Here is an 18,336-nt window from a genome sequence, read left to right as displayed (position 1 = left end):
AATTGACTTCAGAGGTTTGGGGGACCCCCTACAAACAGGGTGAAAGATGGCATGGGTGGCCTTGGGATGGGAAGCACATATTGGCAAAATCCTCATGCCTCTCCTTTGGGTCATGGCTTTGTCCATTGGATCAAAAGCACTTCTGTGAGTGGTGCAAGAGCACCAACCTGGATTCCACCTTCTAATAATAAGAATTTAAAAAACTGAAGTGTGTTTTGTAAAAAAAAAAAAAAAAAAAGTCCACCTGAATAGGTCTAGATGACTTCAATATGTTCCCTCACCCCAGGTTCTGTGTACTGTATTGACAAAAGCGATCCCAAAATGCCTCTCAACGATGAGCAGAACGGTGACTCCGATTCTTCCCGGTTCTCCGAAAGCACAGCTTCTTCTTCCAGCGACTCCGAATATTCAAGGCAGAGTTTCACCAGTGACTCTTCAAGCAAGCCCGGCTCTCCAGCTTGTAAGCTAGCATGAGCTACTGGTGCATGTGGCAGGAAATTTGAGAAGCACTACCTTGTGTGCAAAATTGATGTTCACATTTGGTTTCCCCGCCACACACACACACACACACACACACACACACACACACACACTTTCAAGGGTTTCATCTGCTGGCTTCACTGTACAAGAAATATCCAAGCTGTAGGCCAGTGTGGGGAAGCAGTGGCTGTCTGGGTGTTGCTAGCCTTTATCTTCCATGAAGTCCATATTCTCTTATCTTTTTTGGAGGCAGTGGGAAATCACAAGTGGGGAGAATGCTATTCCTCTCGGGAGCTGCTTGCAGGTTTCCCATAGGCAGTTGGATGGCTGTAATAACAGGATGCTGGACTAAATGGGCCACTGGCCTGATCCAGCAGGACTTTTCTTAGGTTCTTAACTCCCATCAGGTTCAGCTAGTTTGGCCAATGGTCAACCGGGATGGATGTTGTAGTCCTGCAACATCTAAGGTAAAGGGACCCCTGACCATTAGGTCCAGTCGTGACCGACTCTGGGGTTGCGGCACTCATCTCGCTTTACTGGCCGAGGGAGCCGGCGTACAGCTTCCGGGTCATGTGGCCAGCATGACCAAGCTGCTTCTGGCGAACCAGAGCAGCGCACGGAAACGCCGTTTACCTTCCTGCTGGAGCGGTACCTATTTATCTACTTGCACTTTGACGTGCTTTCGAACTGCTAGGTTGGCAGGAGCAGGGACCAAGCAACGGGAGCTCACCCCGTCGCGGGGAATCAAACCGCCGACCTTCTGATCGGCAAGCCCTAGGCTCTGTGGTTTAACCCACAGTGCCACCCGTGTCCCTTCTCCTGCAACATCTAGAGGGCCACAAATCTAGATGTATGTTTTAGTTGAAATTCCTGCATTGGGTTGGACTAAATGACCCATGGTGTCCCTCCCTACTCTCCAGTTCTAAGACTCTACAAAATTCTCCACCTTCGCTCCAAGCAGTTAACTACCATTATGGAAAGAGGCTGAATGTTTATATAAATTGTGTTTATGTATATTATTGGGTTCACCCTTTATCATCTCCACTTACAAAGGACTCATTCAGAAATATTAAAGCTCTGAAGTGTTTTCATGTTAAGCTTTGACGCTAAACATGTTTTCCCTTCCTTTGTCCCAGCTACAAGCCCTCCCAAAGTGGTTACATTTGATGAAATGATGGCAGCAGCAAGAAACTTGTCAAACTTGACTCTGGCTCACGAAATTGCTGTTAATGAAAACTTTCATTTGGAGCGCACTGAACATCCACCAAACAGGTAAGCAAGAGGGGTTTAGTAATTTCACCGAAGGGGCTTTAGGGCCCCAGCCAAGTTTTTTACCATTTAGGGCTGGACAGGTATACTGAGATGTTTCACTTTGGCCAACACAACAGGTAGATTTTAATAAGGGCAAAATGCAGTAAAACAATAAATTCAGTTTTAAAGCAAGAAAAGGCACTAGGGGCTCTTAAACCTAAAATGTATGAATCACTGCTGCTTGGCAGCTAAAAAACTTAAATCCACCAAGTGACTCCACACATTCTGATTTTCCTATGGAAATGGAAACAGGATTGAGGGAGAGGTTTATATCCACGTTTAATTAAGAAGAAAACCTAAATATGCATAGAAACTTTCCAGTATTGCATATCTGATTCTCTGGTAGATACAGGAACAATTTTTTCCTAGTTTTCTGTTCTAGCTGCAGTTGTTCTGGTGGGACCACTGCCACGACTTCAAATTATATAATCTGGCACAACACTCCCTGGCATCAACCCAAATGCCTCTCCCATAGGGATATGAGGAGGCATCAGTTTTCATTTCAGCCTGTGTTTGTCACCTGCAGCGCTGTTTCCATCCTGCTGCAGCTCAGTTGCTAACAAAAAACACTTATTTGTCTCTGTGTCTGCTGTGGTGGAATTTTATGAAATTACATCATTTAAAAATTGATTGCTTATTGCTGTTGTTTTGACTCTCATGGTTGTATCAACCACAGAAAAAAAATACATATATATATATATATAGACTGATACAATGTGTGTTTTATTCAGCACCATTCATTTCAGTGCAAATGTTAACACTGTTAACTATTTACATTATTTTCCTGCCTGCCACAGCTTGACTAGAAGGGTGAAGCAAATTGTGCACCAAGCATTCTGGGATCGTTTGGAGGAAGACTTGAATGAAGATCCTCCCGAATATGAACATGCCATCAAGCTGTTTGAAGAAATTAAAGAGGTGAGTTAACCTTGGGTTTCTTTTTTTCTCTTTTTCTTTTGTCAGCTTAGGTCCAGCTATATAATTTTATCAGTACAGCAACACTTCTGTTCTAATCATGCTCACACAAGACCTGCATTACCACGGTGAGCCAGTTTAACTACAGCTGCTGCACCTTACTTGATTCGTGTGTGTGTGTGTGTGTTTAAATATTTCAGATTCTTCTTTCTTTCCTGAACCCTGGGGCTAACAGGATGCGAAGCCAAATCTGTGAAGTTCTCGATGCCGACCTCATAAGGCAGCAGGCCAAGCACAATGCAGTTGACATCCAGGGTCTCGCAAACTATGTCATTAGCACCATGGGGAAGCTGTGTGCTCCAATAAGGGATCATGACGTCAACCAGTTAAAAGCTACTGGGAACATTGTCATATTGTTCAGGTTGGTGTGCGGTTTTCCTTTTTCGCTTTGTTCTTTATCATTGTTCTTTTAGCATTGTTCAAAGAATTGGCGAAAAACTTGGATTTTTCAAATATAGTGATCTGGAGTGGGATCCAGAGTTTCCCAAACTTGGGTCTCCAGCTTGTTTTTGGACTACATTTCCCATCATCACTGACCACTGGTCCTGCGGGCTAGAGATGCTGGGAGTTGTAGTCCAAAAACAACTGGAAACCCAAATTAAGGGCTGCCGAGAGGGTGCACCTAGGCCAGCAACCTTGTTGCATTTTCCTTCATGCTGCTTGTTTGTATTGATTCTAACATTTGTAGTTTTACTACTCAAACATGCTGCTCCATCTAGTAGCGCTTTCCATGAAGCAATCATTTCACAGAGGGCTTGCCAATGTGGCACCCATGGACGTCTTCCTCTGATGCCCACAAAGCCTCCGAGTGCCCCACTTGCTACCCACGTGGTCATGAGGTGGTGAGAGTGGTTGCACTTTTCTCCTTTGAAAAGTAGAGCTGAAGGAGGATGTTGCAAGAGTGATGCTTGTTCCTCCCTTCAGCTCTCCGTGCTCTTCAAGATCAAAATTAATTCTGCTGGATCCAGCTTCTACGCATATTCCTTGTGTGGGGCACACAAGAATACATCTGGGCCAAAGGGGTTTTGCATGCACCTGCCAAGCCCTGCCCATTGTGCTTTGCAAGCACTGATCACCCGCTGTACCTCAAAGCGGGTCTGATTTTGTATTAAGATGTTTGCTATCTTCCTATGTCTATTGAAGCCATTGTGACATGGGAACTCAAGCAGTGATGTGAAGGGGAGTCCTTGGATCATTTTAGTGGGGTTTTGCTGGCTTAACTGCAAATACACTATTTTAAGCAGGTTGCAGACCAGAATATTTTAATTGCATTGCTTGTGAGCATTTAGTAGAAGCTGTGCATTATATTAACACAGAGATACTACAAATGCACAGAGTAAGTTCATGAATTGCCATGGCGGTGTCTAATAATAGTTTGGCTGTGTTGCAATTTATCTTTGATGCTTGAGCAGTGGGGCGGTTGCCCTTTGCAAACTGGACTACTGGGGAACTGAGATAAGCCTGTGTCTCTGCATATGCTGCGTGGTGGGGAAAAGACAACGTAATCAAGTTTCCTATGATGACATGGCTGCAAACTAATTTTGTTTGTTGTATTCTTACAGGCAAATATTCCACGTTCTGGATCTCATGACAATGGATATGGCTAATTTTACTATTCGGAGCCTTCGACCTCATCTCCAGCGTAACTTGGTGGATTATGAAAGAGCAAAATTCCAAGATATACTTGAAGAAACGCCAAGTATGTCCTTTGTTTACATAGGCGGGTATATGGCCTGGCGATGCAGGCAGCTGCCTGGGGCCTCTAGTTAAGAAGAGGTCCAAGGGGAGATTTACATTTTCCTTCCTCCTCAATGAACTAAAAGCTCCAGCAGGAAGAAATTTGATCTTTTAAGCCACCTTCTAAAACCTGTTCGTGGTGCTATACCAGAGAAGCAACCTTTAAACAATGCTTTTGGTCAGGAGTGTTAGCCAAGTCTCCTTATTCAGTATATGAGAGACCTGCAAGCTATACAGTATTTGTGCAAATCCTTGGACTCCAACCTACTGACACAACTGATGATGAGAATTAATAATAATAATAATAATTTTATTATTTCTACCCCGCCCATCTGGCTGGGTTTCCCCAGCCACTCTGGGTGGCTTCCAACAAAATATTAAAATACAGTAATCTTTTAAACATTAAAAGCTTCCCTAAACAGGGCTGCTTTCAGATGTCTTCTAAAAGTCTGGTAGTTGTTTTTCTCTTTGACATCTGGTGGGAGGGCATTCCACAGGGCGGGTGCCACTACTGAGAAGGTCCTCTCCTTGGTTCCCTGCAACTTGGCTTCTCACAGTGAGGGAACCGCCAGAAGGCCCTCAGCGTTGGACTTCAGTGTCCGGGCTGGACGATGGGGGTGGAGACGCTCCTTCGGGTATACTGGACCGAGGCCGTTTAGGGCTTTAAAGGTCAGCACCAACAATTTGAATTGTGCTCAGAAATGTTATATTCAGGCAGTGTTTTCATTAGGGGACATTGTGAGTGCTGCACTGCTTTGTCAGGGATGGAGGGGAGCAGAAAAGTTGGGGGGTGTTGCTCCGTTTCTGGTTGAGAGCTAAAGCACATTCAAGGAACATGTCATGTGGAGACTCAAATATAGTTAGGGGAAAGTCATGAAAAAAGAATAAACTGTCATGCGAATGCAGTTGCTCTTCCAGGAGAAGGCCCTGCCTTCCTCCTGCACAGTCTGTTGTGATGCTGTATGTCTTGTTGTACAGGCGGAACTTGTGCTGACAGTGGCTAGGGCACAAGAAGGGCAGCTTCCTTCTTGCAGTGAGTGCTACCTCCATTGCAATACACGCAGCGGCATTATAATACAATGCAGGCAGAATTGCAACTGGTCTGCTATGATGTGATCTCCATCAAAGAGGACTGTAGCTGTTCTGTGCCTTTCTGCAGTCCTCTACTTCTACCTCCTTTTTGCGAGCAGGGCCTTGGGGTTTGCCTTCCTCCATAGAGTGTGCCTCCCCCAGCTGTGCAATAATAAAACAGTTTCTGTTTTCTGTCTTGCAATGTTTAGGTGCCCTGGACTTGACCACAGAATGGATAAGGGAATCTATACAAGATGAATTGTCTTCTCTTTCCTGTGAAACATCTTCGCATGCTGGTGCTAATGGGATGTCCAAAACAAATCTGAGTCCTACTTCGGTGCTAACAAACAGCTACTTGAAACTCTTGCAGTGGGATTACCAGAAAAAGCCTGTTCCTGAGGTAAAGCTCGCTAAGACGGGGACAGGAAACCTGTGGGCCCTGCAGGTGTTGGGGGACTACAACTCCCATCATCCCTGACCACTGGCCATGTTTGCCGGGGTTGATGGGAGTCCAACAACATCTGAAGGGCACAGGATCCCCAGCCCTGATTTAAGAGCTTCCTCTTCACCCACCTTGACCAGCCCCAGAGCAGAGTTTCCTATCTCCATGTGAAGAATGTAGTCTTGCAGCAAGTTTGTGGGAAGGAAGGAAGGCTAAGTTGCCAAAGGAACTCTTATGTGCCGGAATGTGCAGTCTTACATTTTAAAAATGAAGATGCAAAATAAATGCACACAAGAAAAGTGGGAAGTTGTCACATGGATGGTTACTACAATTCACAGAGTGCTTTCAGCAATCAATCCATCTGACAAAGGGCCCATTCACGCAATGCATTTAAAGCACCATGATGGCACTTCAAACAGTTATGCATCCCTCAAAGAATTCTGGGAGCTGCAGGTTGTTAAGGTTGCTGAGAGTTCTTAGGAGGCCCTTGTTCCCCTCACAGAACTACAATTCCCAAAGAGGTTTAACAATCAGCCCCTCTTCCCAGGGAACTATGGGAACTGTAGCTCTGGGAAGGGGGAATAGGAGTCTCCTAACAATTCTCAGGGGACGCAGGTGGCGCAGTGGGTTAAACCACAGAGCCTAGGACTTGCTGATCAGAAGGTTGGCGGGTCGAATCCCCGCGACGGGGTGAGCTCCCGTTGCTCGGTCCCAGCTCCTGCCCACCTAGCAGTTTGAAAGCACGTCAAAGTGCAAGTAGATAAATAGGTACCGCTCTGGCGGGAAGGTAAACAGCGTTTCCGTGCGCTGCTCTGGTTCGCCAGAAGCGGCTTAGTCATGCTGGCCACATGACCCGGAAGCTGTACGCCGGCTCCCTTGGCCAATAAAGCGAGATGACCACCACAACCCCAGAGTCAGCCACGACTGGACCTAACGGTCAGGGGTCCCTTTACCTTTAACAATTCTCAGAACCTGTAAAAATTTCAGATCCCAGGTTTATTTGGAGAATGTCATGACTGATTTTAAAGTGGGATAACTTAAATGTATGGTGTGAATGCAGTCTAAATGAACTCCTTTGACAATAAATTGAACTCCTGGTAAAATACATATCTTTATATTCGGTCTCATTGGGGATTTGATTGTTTTGTTGACACTCTTTTCTAAACATCTTATTCCAGACATTAATGACAGATGAAGGTCGTCTTCAGGAGTTAACAGAGAAACTGAAACAGTTGAAGGTTATAGCGTGTGTGTCTCTCATAACAAGCAACATGTTGGCTGCAGTTATTGAGGGCATTCCCGATTTTGTAGACAAACAAAAGCGGATTTCATTTGTGCTACTTGAAGGAATGAATAAGAAGTAAGTATTTAGACTTGAGTGTTGGAACTTACTGAAAACCTATATGCAAAGTCAACATGGGGGCAGGAATCAAAGGCAGTGTCTAATAGAATTAACATGGTTTTCTCCTCACCCCCCTTTTTGCAGGAGTTTTGATCTGAAAGAAGCTCTTAATGCAATAGGTATTCGTACGTGTAGTGAAATAAATGAGTCGGTGACTGAGAGAGGCTTCCCACCACTAAATAAGGAAGTGCAAACAAATTTAGTAGGGCAGCTCTGCAACATCGTTGAGGAAGACAATCCTATCAACTCCTTAATTGGTTAGTAACTTAACTCACTGGCTACAGGCATCTTAATGTTTTAAGTGTATATGTCATTGTCATGATTTCAAATAAAATTGTGATTTCCAGTCACTATTATCAAATACTGTGGCATGAAAAAGGCTGCCCCCATTGACCTGGTTCTCATGTAATGCTAAGCCATGGCTTAGTGTGAATGCTCAGGTTCCTAGAGAGATAATGGCTGCTTTGTTTCTCCTCTGGTCTTGCTGCTACTGCAGTGCTGTGAGCTAAACCATGGTTAGACTTAGTGTATCATCCGAATCAGGACTCATGGTTTGTCTTGACAAGCCAGGAGCTGTAGCCAAAAAGTTTGTTCTATGGCTTATGCCTTGTGGGTTTATCTGGCTTTGGATGACACACTAAGCCAAACTAGGGCTTAGCTTGCAGTGGCAGGACTGAAGCAGGAACACACTGGCTATGATATCCCGTCTAGGCTTAGGGCATTACATGTGAACTTAGCCACTGTGTGCAGTTCAAATTTTGTTTATAGTTCTTTGTATAACAGATAACTTCAAATGGACTGAAGTCTGGAATCAGTGTATGTAAGCCCCTATCTCTGCAATTGGGGAGGACAACAGACTTTGTACCTCTCTCTACACACATTCGTTTGTGCCTGAACAGAACTTCCACACACTGAGCTGTGTGTGCAGAGGGATCTGTCCATGTGTTTGGTTGAAGGGTTTCTGACTGTAGATCAGGGGTAACTAAATCTGTGTGGTGGGGTTTGCTACTATTACTCTTTGGCCTTGCCTGGTCATCTTACCAGTTCTACAGAGGAAAAAGGCAGTGGTTATATAATAACTACAGGAGCTTAATCTCCCTAACTACTCCTTGGTTGATCTCTAGGCAACTGCACCCTAAACATATTTGTTCTTCCCGCCCTCTAAAAACCCCCCCACCATACCTAAATGCCACCCCTCCTGACTGGGACAGAAATGCAAGGAGTATGTTCAAAAGAGCAGAGGAAACAGCTTGCTGTAATAAGGACTGGCCTCCTGATTTCTGTCTCTGCCCCTTCAAGGCCTTGCTGTAAACATGCAAACCCATGCTTCAGTGCAGGAATTGAACGCAGATTTTAATTTATCTTCACTGGAAATGCAGAAACCTTCCAAAGGCTACTGTACTGTAGCAAAACAAGTTGCAATCCCAACCTTAAAATTGTTGATGAGATGTCCACAGCACTATATGTGGGTGTCTTGAGATAGTGACACCTATGTATGTAGACCTCCTCAGCAACTTGATCATACGGGGTTTCAATTCCTGGGAAGTCTGTCCACATAGATGGACATGGGCCTCAGTTGTCCACTCTTAGCACATGGGTTTGGGGGTGGAGCCTGTGTTGAGGCTGTGCTGCTTCTTTCTATGTATGCATGGATGCTTTTCGTGCAGTTAAAACATGAAGGGGCCTACTTCAATCATATTTAGAACATTATGCTGTCTGTCTTGAATGATACAAGCCAAAGTTCAGTTGCGCCCAGGTTCTGTTTGTGGGTGTCCCATGAGCCTTTGGTTGACCACTCTCAGAACAGGATGCTAGGCTAGATTCACTGTTGGCCAATTCTTACTTTCTTAAATTCTAATTATGTGGTGTGTTTCCCCCCCTCTCTAGATAAACGGATTCATTTGTACATGAGAAGCTTGCTTGCTTCTCCAGGCTTTCAAAAGTCCACGCCCACAATTCCAGGAGGCCTTGCTGTGATTCAGACTGAGATAGAGACCATTGGATCACAGTATGCCAACATTGTTAACCTGAATAAACAGGTGTATGGACCATTCTATGCAAGTATTTTCCGAAAACTGCTCTTCAGTGAAGCAAGCAAAGCAGAGCCTGAACCTTCTACTAACTGAAATATTTGGGTCTCTTTTGTTCCTTCCTGGTCACAGTATTTATATTGTGATTTGTATTCTTCTCAACGTGCATGGCTTGCAAAGATGACTGTTACAGAGAGATAAATCTGTGTGTCTAAGTGAGCTAGACCAGAGATACTATATATAAATAAAATGTCCCCTGAATATGCAAAGTTACTAAAAAAAATTTAAAGAAATAATTCTGTTTATAATGGCAGATTGTAACATTTATTGCACTTGCTTACTGTAAATGTATTCTCTTGCAAACAGTTGTGACATGTTGGAGAAATGCTTGCTGATGTTTTAGTAACATGCTTATTCCAATGCCTTCAGAGCAATAAAACTGAAGTTAGTGGTTCAGATTTGATCTGAATTAAAATATTAAGCTCTTAACCCCAACCCCACCGCTCTTTTTCCAAATTGGCTTGTTAACAAAAACCCTATTTTCATTCCTCCGTATCCCTCCTTTGGTTCTGTGCTGGCAACTGTGGGGTGGGGTGGAAGGGGATGGCTCTCATCAGATTGCTCCTGAACTGCTGCCTGCTTCATGAGCAGTCTTCATAGCAGCCCAGTTCCAAACTGCTTAGAGGTATTAAAAAACAAACAACCCCCTGCATAGTCTAGCTGGCACATGGAAGGGTAATAAGTGCACATTTTTCAAGCAAACCACAGGAATGTTTTGATGTAGTAGATTGCTTGAGAGCCTGCATTATTATATGCAAACTATATATTTATATATATTTGCATATCTCAAACTATTCAATATAGGAAAGCTTCATTACTTTGGTTATCTAATCATCCCTTTTATACCAGAAATGAATCATGACTTGAACAAAATTACTTCTAGGAAGTACAATTTATAATACTAATTCACTGTGATCTTTTTCAATAACAAACTTGTTAAGTATATAAACCTTATATTGGGAGTCTCTAAATACTCCCAATTGATATTTTATATCCCTAAAGTGTGTTTTTGGTAAGAATGAATTTTTATTCACTTTGGGAGTAAGGTTCAAAACCATTTGCCATACAATGTTTTTGATGTGTCTATCGCAGAGGACCTTGATATAAAAAGCATTGTAGTTTTATTGGCAATTTTGATTTTTTTAAATAAAAAAATGGAAATGTAGGATCTTCTTTTTAAAATCTCTACCAAGTATATCTCAGCTATCTCAGACTAAGGCTGACTTCCTGCCTGAGGGTGGGGAGAGGCAGAATTATTTCTTTCCTTCCTACAAGTTTTGATTTCCCTGTGGGATTAAGCAAAATGGCAAAATGGCGAATGCGTATTCAGTTATTGTTCAGTTCAATGAATTCAGTGGTGCTAGTGATAGCCATATGTGACTCTACAGACTACTCTCTCAAACCACACAATCCTTTTCAAGATGCCTTTGGAAGAGAGTGTTCCTTGCCCTGCACTTGCCTTGCACTAAGATAGCCTTCCCCAGGCTGCTGCTCTCCTGATGTTGCAGGACTCCAGTTCCCTTAACCGCTGCTGGGGCTGCTGTCAGTTGGAGCACAACTACATCTGGCAGGGCACCAGGCTGAGGAAGGCTGCTCTAAGATTTTATGTCCAATTACAAGGAATAGGAATTTAATATATATTTTTCACGTTTTAAAATTGTTAGGCTGACTTGGAGAAACTCTGCTTTGTGGGAGCTATTGCAATATAAAGTGTATGCTAACAATAAATAATAAGACTTGATGCACAAACTATTTGTATCAAGAAGCCAATAGCACCCCAAATTCTGATAAGGGAACTCTATACTTTCTTAAATTTGAAAGGAGAATATATTAAATAGTCTAAACTAATACGTGTGACATAGATATGGCTAGGTTATGTTATAAACATCCACAAGAAACCTTATTGTAATCATCTTATTGTGGTATATATCTTTTTCTGTTTTCTTAAGCACTCTGCAGGAGTCAAATGGAGCCACAGTCCCTCCACAAGATTCTAATTTACCTGGGAAACAATAATATTTATTAGAAAACACTCATGCAGAGGCCTAAGAGAAAGCAAGCTTTGTTTTGTGATTTTATAAATGACTTTAAAGGGGCATTTTATATAGCATGGTATGTCCATTCAGCACTATTTGAATGTTTCCTAGCTAATGTTCACAGAGCCTTTTGGATGTTGAAATTAATCAGTTAACTTGTCCCTCCTGCATGTTGTTTGCTGAAATAATCCAAATATGTTTACTTTTGTTAGCTTAACGAAAGCAAGATAGTGTATGTAACTGGTTTGTGAGATGGGTTTTTCTGTGTGTTAATATTTCGTATTCATTAAAATTTGTTTGTGATTTAAAATGTTGTAGAGATTCCCTCTCATTTAAAGTAGTAAAACAAAAAAAGATGCAACTGCAGAGACCATTTATTCTTGGCTATTTTGAATGTGGACGCTGCAGCCCAAGTTGGGAACAAGTCAACTGATGGCTAAATGAAGTTCAGCTCTGCACAGACCCATGAGAAGCCACCATTGCTGACAAATTCAAAATCGAGGGAGATTTAGAACCAGGGAGGGCCATAGCTTTGCAATAGAGCATCTGATTTGCATGCAGATAATAGCATCCCTGGCATCTCCAAATAGGGTTGTGAATGTCCCCTGTCTGAAATCCTAGGGATCTGCTCCAGTGTAAACAATATGGTAGATGGACCAATGGCAGCTTCTGATGTCCCTAATATGGATCGCCCACTGTGCTCCACTTTTGCCACTATTCACAATGGTGTGAACAGCTGTGGGCAGGGCATATCACATGAAGGAAATAGGCTGCCAATACAGTTCACAATCTCTCCTTTTGCCACTATTCACTATGGTGTGGGCAGGGCATATCAAGTTAAATAGCTGCATTTGTTTCCCTATGAGCTATCCCTATGAGCTGCCTATTGGGCACACTTGGCATCTTCATGTAAAAGCAATACTACTTTAGCCATGGCAGTGGGAGCATTTGTTTTTAATTAAAAATTACTATTAACAATAAGCAAAAAGGGGCCACTGCAAGCCATTAGTATGTACCTGTTGCCTTCATTATTGTTGGGACTAAGGAATACTTAGCAGCAGAATGAAAACAAACTGCTGCCACCTAGACATATGCAAAAGTTGCAGTAGGTCCAAGCTGCCAGTTGGGTTGCCATCATATTGTTAAAAGCAGCATTAAACTGCTAACCCAACCACTGGTAGTGATCCAACATTTGAGGAAGGAGGGTGTTAAGTCGTGGGTTGACATAGCAGCCGGCACAGCGATTTCTTCAAGTAGCTCTTTATTCTGGTAAGCTGGAATAGAACTGACAGTGAACAGCTCAGCCGGCCTGTATTTATAGGCAGCCGGCTGTCACATTGTAACCACAACAGCCCAGAGTTCCCGCCTAAAATAACTGCCGCGGACCTGAGTGAAAACTATCTACAGACCTGAGTGAAAACTATATACAGTATCCCCCTGTTGGCCCAGGGTGAAACTACACTACATAACACCCCTCCCCACCGAGATAAGGCGTTAGTTACAATCGTAATGGTTTCCTTATATACAGCACTACGCGTAATGGTTCAATTAGGCACAAAAGCATATCGGTTACATTTCCCATACTTAGACCAACAGTGATACCTGTCCAACAACATAGTCCTTTAAATGAGTTGGGCGCTTGGAAACTCTGCCAGACCGCCGGGGACTGGTAGCCAAGTCCGGAGGGCCACACAGTTCTCGCTGAGGCTGTGGTGCGACCCTAGGTGGCGTTGGAACCAACTCCCCTGGATCCGCTGCTGTGAGTGGAGCCTCCGCAAGTGGAGTGGTCTGAGTCTGTTCTGAGACGGCTTGGTTCGGCTCCACGCTGGCAGTTTGCGAGGGAGGTGTAGATGGGGCCTCGCCATCTGTACGTGTCTCTTCTGGAGCCGCAAGCGCAGTTGGGGGCACCTCGGTAGTGTCCAAGTCCCCAACCCTGCGCCTAAGTTGGTCTATGTGCCGTCGCCACAAGCGCCCGTCTTCGAGTGCCACCTGGTACGAGCGAGGTCCAGTGACTCCCACTACTGTGGCTGGCACCCAAGGGATGTCCCCCACATAGTTCCGGGCAAAGACCTGGTTTCCTGGGACAAATGACCGTGGTGCGTTGGCACAGCCTGGGGGTTCAGCCACGGCAAAGTCTGGGTGTAGCCGGTCGAGCGGTGACCTGAGGCGGCGGCCCATAAGCAGTTCCGCAGGACTCCTCCCTGTGGCCGCATGAGGGGTGATGTGTTGCGCGAACAAGTATTCGGCGACCCGCTCATGCCAGTCTCCCCGGTCCAGGCGCGCCAGTGCCTCTTTTGTCGAGCGCACCATTCTTTCCGCTTGCCCGTTGCTGGATGGATGAAAGGGTGCCGTTAGGGCATGGCGGATGCCCAGTCCCAAAAGATACCGCTCAAACGTGCCTGATGTGAACTGCGGTCCGTTGTCAGAGACAAGGACATCAGGACACCATGCGTTGCAAACAGGCCTCGCAGCACCCGGATGACAGCTTCGGTAGTGGTGGAGGGCATCAGGGCGACCTCCAGCCATTTGGAATAGGCGTCCACCACTACCATAAAGGTCCGGCCGTGAAAGGGGCCAGCCAGATCGATGTGCACCCTCGACCAGGGTGTCTTTGGCGTCTCCCACGTGTATCCCTTAGCTGCCGGTGGTGCAGGCCTCGACTCCTGGCACGCTTGACAGGCGGACACCCAGGCAGTGATGGCATCGTCCATATTAGGCCACCAGACGTAACACCGAGCCAACGCCTTCATTTTGACAATTCCCGGGTGGCCAACGTGCAGAGCCTCCAGGACGCGCTGACGGAGTCCCTGGGGAATCACGACGCGGTCTCCCCACAGCAGACAGCCGCGATGAGCTGAGAGTTCATGTTGTCTGGTTGCGAAGGGCTGGAACTCCGATGCAAAGGGCCCTTGTGGCCACCCCCTCCACACCCAGTTGAGCACCCGGCTGATGGTGCGATCCTGGGCAGATGCGGAGGCCACAGTGGCAGCCGACACAGGCGCTGCCGGAAGATCCTCAATCAGAAGAAGCGATGAAGCTGGAGCCGGGTCTTCCACAAATGCTGGAAGAGGGCAACGGCTGAGGGCGTCGGCATGGCCCATCGATTTCCCCGGGCGGTGGATGAGCCGGTAGTGGTAGGCAGCCAGGAAAACAGTCCATCGCAGCATGCGTGGTGAGAGGACCGGTGGAGTTGGACGATCACCGGCGAGGAGGCCCAGGAGTGGCTTGTGGTCAGTGATGAGGTCAAAAGTCCTGCCATAGAGGTATTCATGAAACCTCTTCACTCCAGCCACAAGTGCCAATGCCTCCTTGTCGAGCTGGCTGTAATTCCGTTCCGTCGGAGATAGTGTCCTGGAAAAGTAGGCGAGCGGTGCTTCTCTTCCATCTGGAAAACGGTGACTAAGGACAGCCCCGATGCCAAAAGGTGAGGCGTCGCAGGCAAGGACCAGCGGCCTGGATTCACTGTACTGTACCAGCACACTGTCCGAAGAAAGGAGAGCATTGACCGCGTTGAAGGCCGCCGTCTCCCGATGACCCCAGGCCCAAGGCGTCTTAGTGCTAAGGAGTCGGTGAAGAGGCTCAGCCACTGTGGCTTTGTGGGGCAGGAACATGTTATAAAAGTTCAGCAGCCCCAGGAACGCCTGCAACTCCGTTTTGTTCTTTGGAGTGGGGGCCTGCTGGATAGCGCGGATCTTGGATGTGGTTGGATGAAGACCGGAGGCATCGATAAGATAGCCCAGGAACTCTACCTGTGGAACGGCGATCTGGCACTTCTCCCTTTTTACCTTGAGCCCGGCCTCCTGGAACCTGGTCAGCACGGCACGGAGGCGCTCGAACAGCTGCTGGTGTGAGTCTGCAGACACCAAGACGTCATCAAAATATGGTACCACGCCCGGAAGCCCTTGCAGGAGACGCTCCATAAGGCCTTGGAAGATGCCAGGAGCCACACTCACCCCGAACTGCAACCGGCGGCAACGGAATGCCCCCCGGTGGGTGACGATCGTCTGGGCTTCAGCAGTGGCATCATCGACTGGCAGTTGTTGATAGGCTTGGGCAAGGTCCAGCTTAGCGAAGACCTTACCCTCACCCAGGGAATGCAGCAGGTGTTGGACAACAGGAACCGGATAAGCGTGCTGCTGAAGTGCCTTGTTGATCGTGCACTTGTAGTCAGCGCAGATTCTCACCGACCCATCTGGCTTGACAGGCGTGACGATGGGGGTTTCCCACTTTGCGTGGTCAACCGGCTCCAAAACTCCTTGGGCGATCAGTTTGTCCAGTTGTTCGTCCACCTTAGCCTTGAGAGCAAAGGGAACCCGGCGTGGCTTTAGCTTGATGGGGGCGACTTGTGGATCCAGGCTAAAGGAGATGGGCGTACCTGTATATTGGCCCAAGGTGCCGTCAAAAACCTCGGCAAAGTCTTTGACCAGACCCTCAGTCTCTGCATTAGAGATGCAGTTGATGCCGGTGACTTCCAGGCCGAGGGCATCAAACCAGTCTAGCCCTAGGAGGCTTGGCCGCTGACCTTCGACCACCACCAACCGGAGCAGGCCCGAAAAATCCTTGAAGGCGATCCGGAACCGGCCAACGCCTACCACGGGAACGTCGTTTCCCTGGTAGTCTCTCAGGTGTACGCGGTGAGAGTCGAGTTGCCTTTTGGACACTCTGGGTACCAGTCTTTTGATGGTGCTCCATGACACGATGGACAGGGCAGACCCGGTGTCGATCTCCATGTCACATGGAGCTCCTTCAATGAGCACCGTGACGTTCAGCTTGCGTCTCGTAGGCGAGTCGGTTTGGCCAATCGTGGTTCCAGACGGGCAGCGGCAGTTGGTGAGAGCGAAACAACTTTCCTTGGCAGACTGGAGTGAAGACTTGGACTTGCGAGTCGATGAAGGGGGGGTGTCAGACGGAGCCGATCGGCAGACCTTAGCGATGTGGCCCCTTCTGGAACACCTCCTACAGATGGCGTCTCTGAATCGACACTTGGCACGGGAATGGTTGCCTCCGCAGCCAGCACATTCCGGTTGGCCCTTGGACTTCTGTTGGAACTTCCTGCGCTCCCGCTTTGTCTGGTGCACATCATCGTCTTCACTGGAGGATGCCTCCTCACTGCTGGCCTCTTCATGATGCACCGGAACGGGCTCCCTAGCAAGACGCAGGCTGCTGGACTTGCGGATCTCCTGAGCGGAGCGTTCAGCAGCTTCTGAGGCCACAGCCTCCTCAATGGCTTTCTGTAGCGTGAGGTCTGGCTTGGCTAGGAGACGCCGTTGCAGATGGATGTCCCGGACCCCGCAGACGATTCGATCCATCAGGGCATCGTCTAAGTCTCGGAACTCACAGTGCATTGCAGCCTGTCGCAGGGCGGTGGTGTAGTTGTTGATTGACTCCCCCTCTGCCTGGTTCCTGTGGTAGAACGCATGGCGGGCAGCAATCTTGGACGGCTTTGGTGCGTAGTGGTTGCGGAGCTTCTCTTGGATCGTGTCCCATGGTGATGCCTGGACTGCTTCAGGCGCAACCAACGCTCGGGCCGTCTCAAACACCTCAGGCCCACAGAGGCTGAGGAATAGGCCCCGCTTCCGATCCTGTGATACTGCTGTCAGTTCGTTGGCTTGGAGGTAGCAGTCGAACCGAGCGAGGTAGGAGTCCCATGATTCAGAGGCTGGCGCAAACGGCGGTAGAGGCACAAGTGAAGCCATGATTCCGATGCCGGCGTGAAGGGCGATGGATGGAACACAGTGCTCTAGCCAGAACAGTCAGCTCTGAACTGGTTCTGCCCAGTGATTTCGCTCAGTGATTTCGCTCTGTGATTCAGCTCAGTGATTCAGCTCAGTTCAGAGGCTGGCCGCATCTGGCTGTGCTCTGATGTCCATCCATCCCACCTTCGTCGCCAGTGTTAAGTCGTGGGTTGACATAGCAGCCGGCACAGCGATTTCTTCAAGTAGCTCTTTATTCTGGTAAGCTGGAATAGAACTGACAGTGAACAGCTCAGCCGGCCTGTATTTATAGGCAGCCGGCTGTCACATTGTAACCACAACAGCCCAGAGTTCCCGCCTAAAATAACTGCCGCGGACCTGAGTGAAAACTATCTACAGACCTGAGTGAAAACTATATACAGTTATCCCCCTGTTGGCCCAGGGTGAAACTACACTACATAACAGAGGAGACACCCAGAATCAGTCCAAGTGACTGCATATGATCACAATGGCAGTGCCTAGGTTGAATCAGGTTACGTTAAAAAAATTACTGGGTTAGTAGTTTATTTCTAAGGTCAGGTAGGTTCTGTTCTATGGATACCAATCCTTTCTTTTCTTGCTTTCTATACAATGCGGTCTGTGACATCTGCATGTCAGAAAACCAACAGGCAAAACTCTTCCTGGCCAAGATGCGGAAATACATACACCTATTGTACTTCTGCCTATCATATAACTCTCAAAACATATATAATCAATTAGGAAAGAAGTGGCATGAACGTTAAGTATCTAATACTGCAGTGCAATCACAAAAGAAAGTTATATTTGTTGCATTTTACTCTATTGTGATGAACGGGGATGATTAGCAGATTCCTTGATAGGGAATTTATACCAGCGGTTTGTGTTTCTATTGCTCCCATTCGAGGAATTTCACCAAAAAGCTTTTATGTTGCGTTCATCCATTTCAATGCTGATTGCCGCATTTACCTTTACCTTACACCGGAACGTACTCGACGTGCCACAATTTCCTGTGTGTTAGGAAACGGGGGACAGGAAGCAGCTTCCTCAGCTCAGGGATCGGTTTTGAGGAAAACTGAGCTGT

At 46.8% G+C, this 18,336-nt stretch overlaps 1 protein-coding gene and 1 long non-coding RNA gene across 5 annotated transcripts in view; one reads left to right on the top strand and one right to left on the bottom strand.

The window, feature by feature from the left end:
• The window catches only part of TCP11L2 (t-complex 11 like 2), a 21,915-nt gene extending 10,061 nt beyond the window's left edge, over window positions 1-11,854 (top strand). For all 4 annotated transcript variants that reach the window (XM_028746561.2, XM_028746560.2, XM_028746563.2 and 1 more), the window contains 9 exons: window positions 287-460; window positions 1,617-1,752; window positions 2,589-2,709; window positions 2,907-3,127; window positions 4,329-4,465; window positions 5,784-5,974; window positions 7,195-7,376; window positions 7,503-7,675; window positions 9,306-11,854. In XM_028746561.2, the coding sequence (XP_028602394.2) occupies window positions 322-460; window positions 1,617-1,752; window positions 2,589-2,709; window positions 2,907-3,127; window positions 4,329-4,465; window positions 5,784-5,974; window positions 7,195-7,376; window positions 7,503-7,675; window positions 9,306-9,544 (1,539 nt within the window). In that variant the 5' untranslated portion in view covers window positions 287-321 and the 3' untranslated portion in view covers window positions 9,545-11,854. The remainder of the gene's footprint in view (window positions 1-286; window positions 461-1,616; window positions 1,753-2,588; window positions 2,710-2,906; window positions 3,128-4,328; window positions 4,466-5,783; window positions 5,975-7,194; window positions 7,377-7,502; window positions 7,676-9,305) is intronic.
• LOC114605367 (uncharacterized) lies at window positions 2,496-18,336 on the bottom strand. Its single transcript, XR_003708562.2, has 2 exons — window positions 18,228-18,336; window positions 2,496-2,688 (listed from the first exon to the last, which is right to left on the bottom strand). It is a non-coding gene; the product is annotated as an uncharacterized LOC114605367 (long non-coding RNA).

The sequence above is a fragment of the Podarcis muralis genome, chromosome 10 (genome assembly GCF_964188315.1).
Source record: "Podarcis muralis chromosome 10, rPodMur119.hap1.1, whole genome shotgun sequence".
Lineage (NCBI taxonomy): Eukaryota > Metazoa > Chordata > Lepidosauria > Squamata > Lacertidae > Podarcis > Podarcis muralis.
The sequence above is the reverse complement of the archived record's forward strand: the minus strand, read 5'-3'. Positions and strand labels throughout refer to the sequence as shown.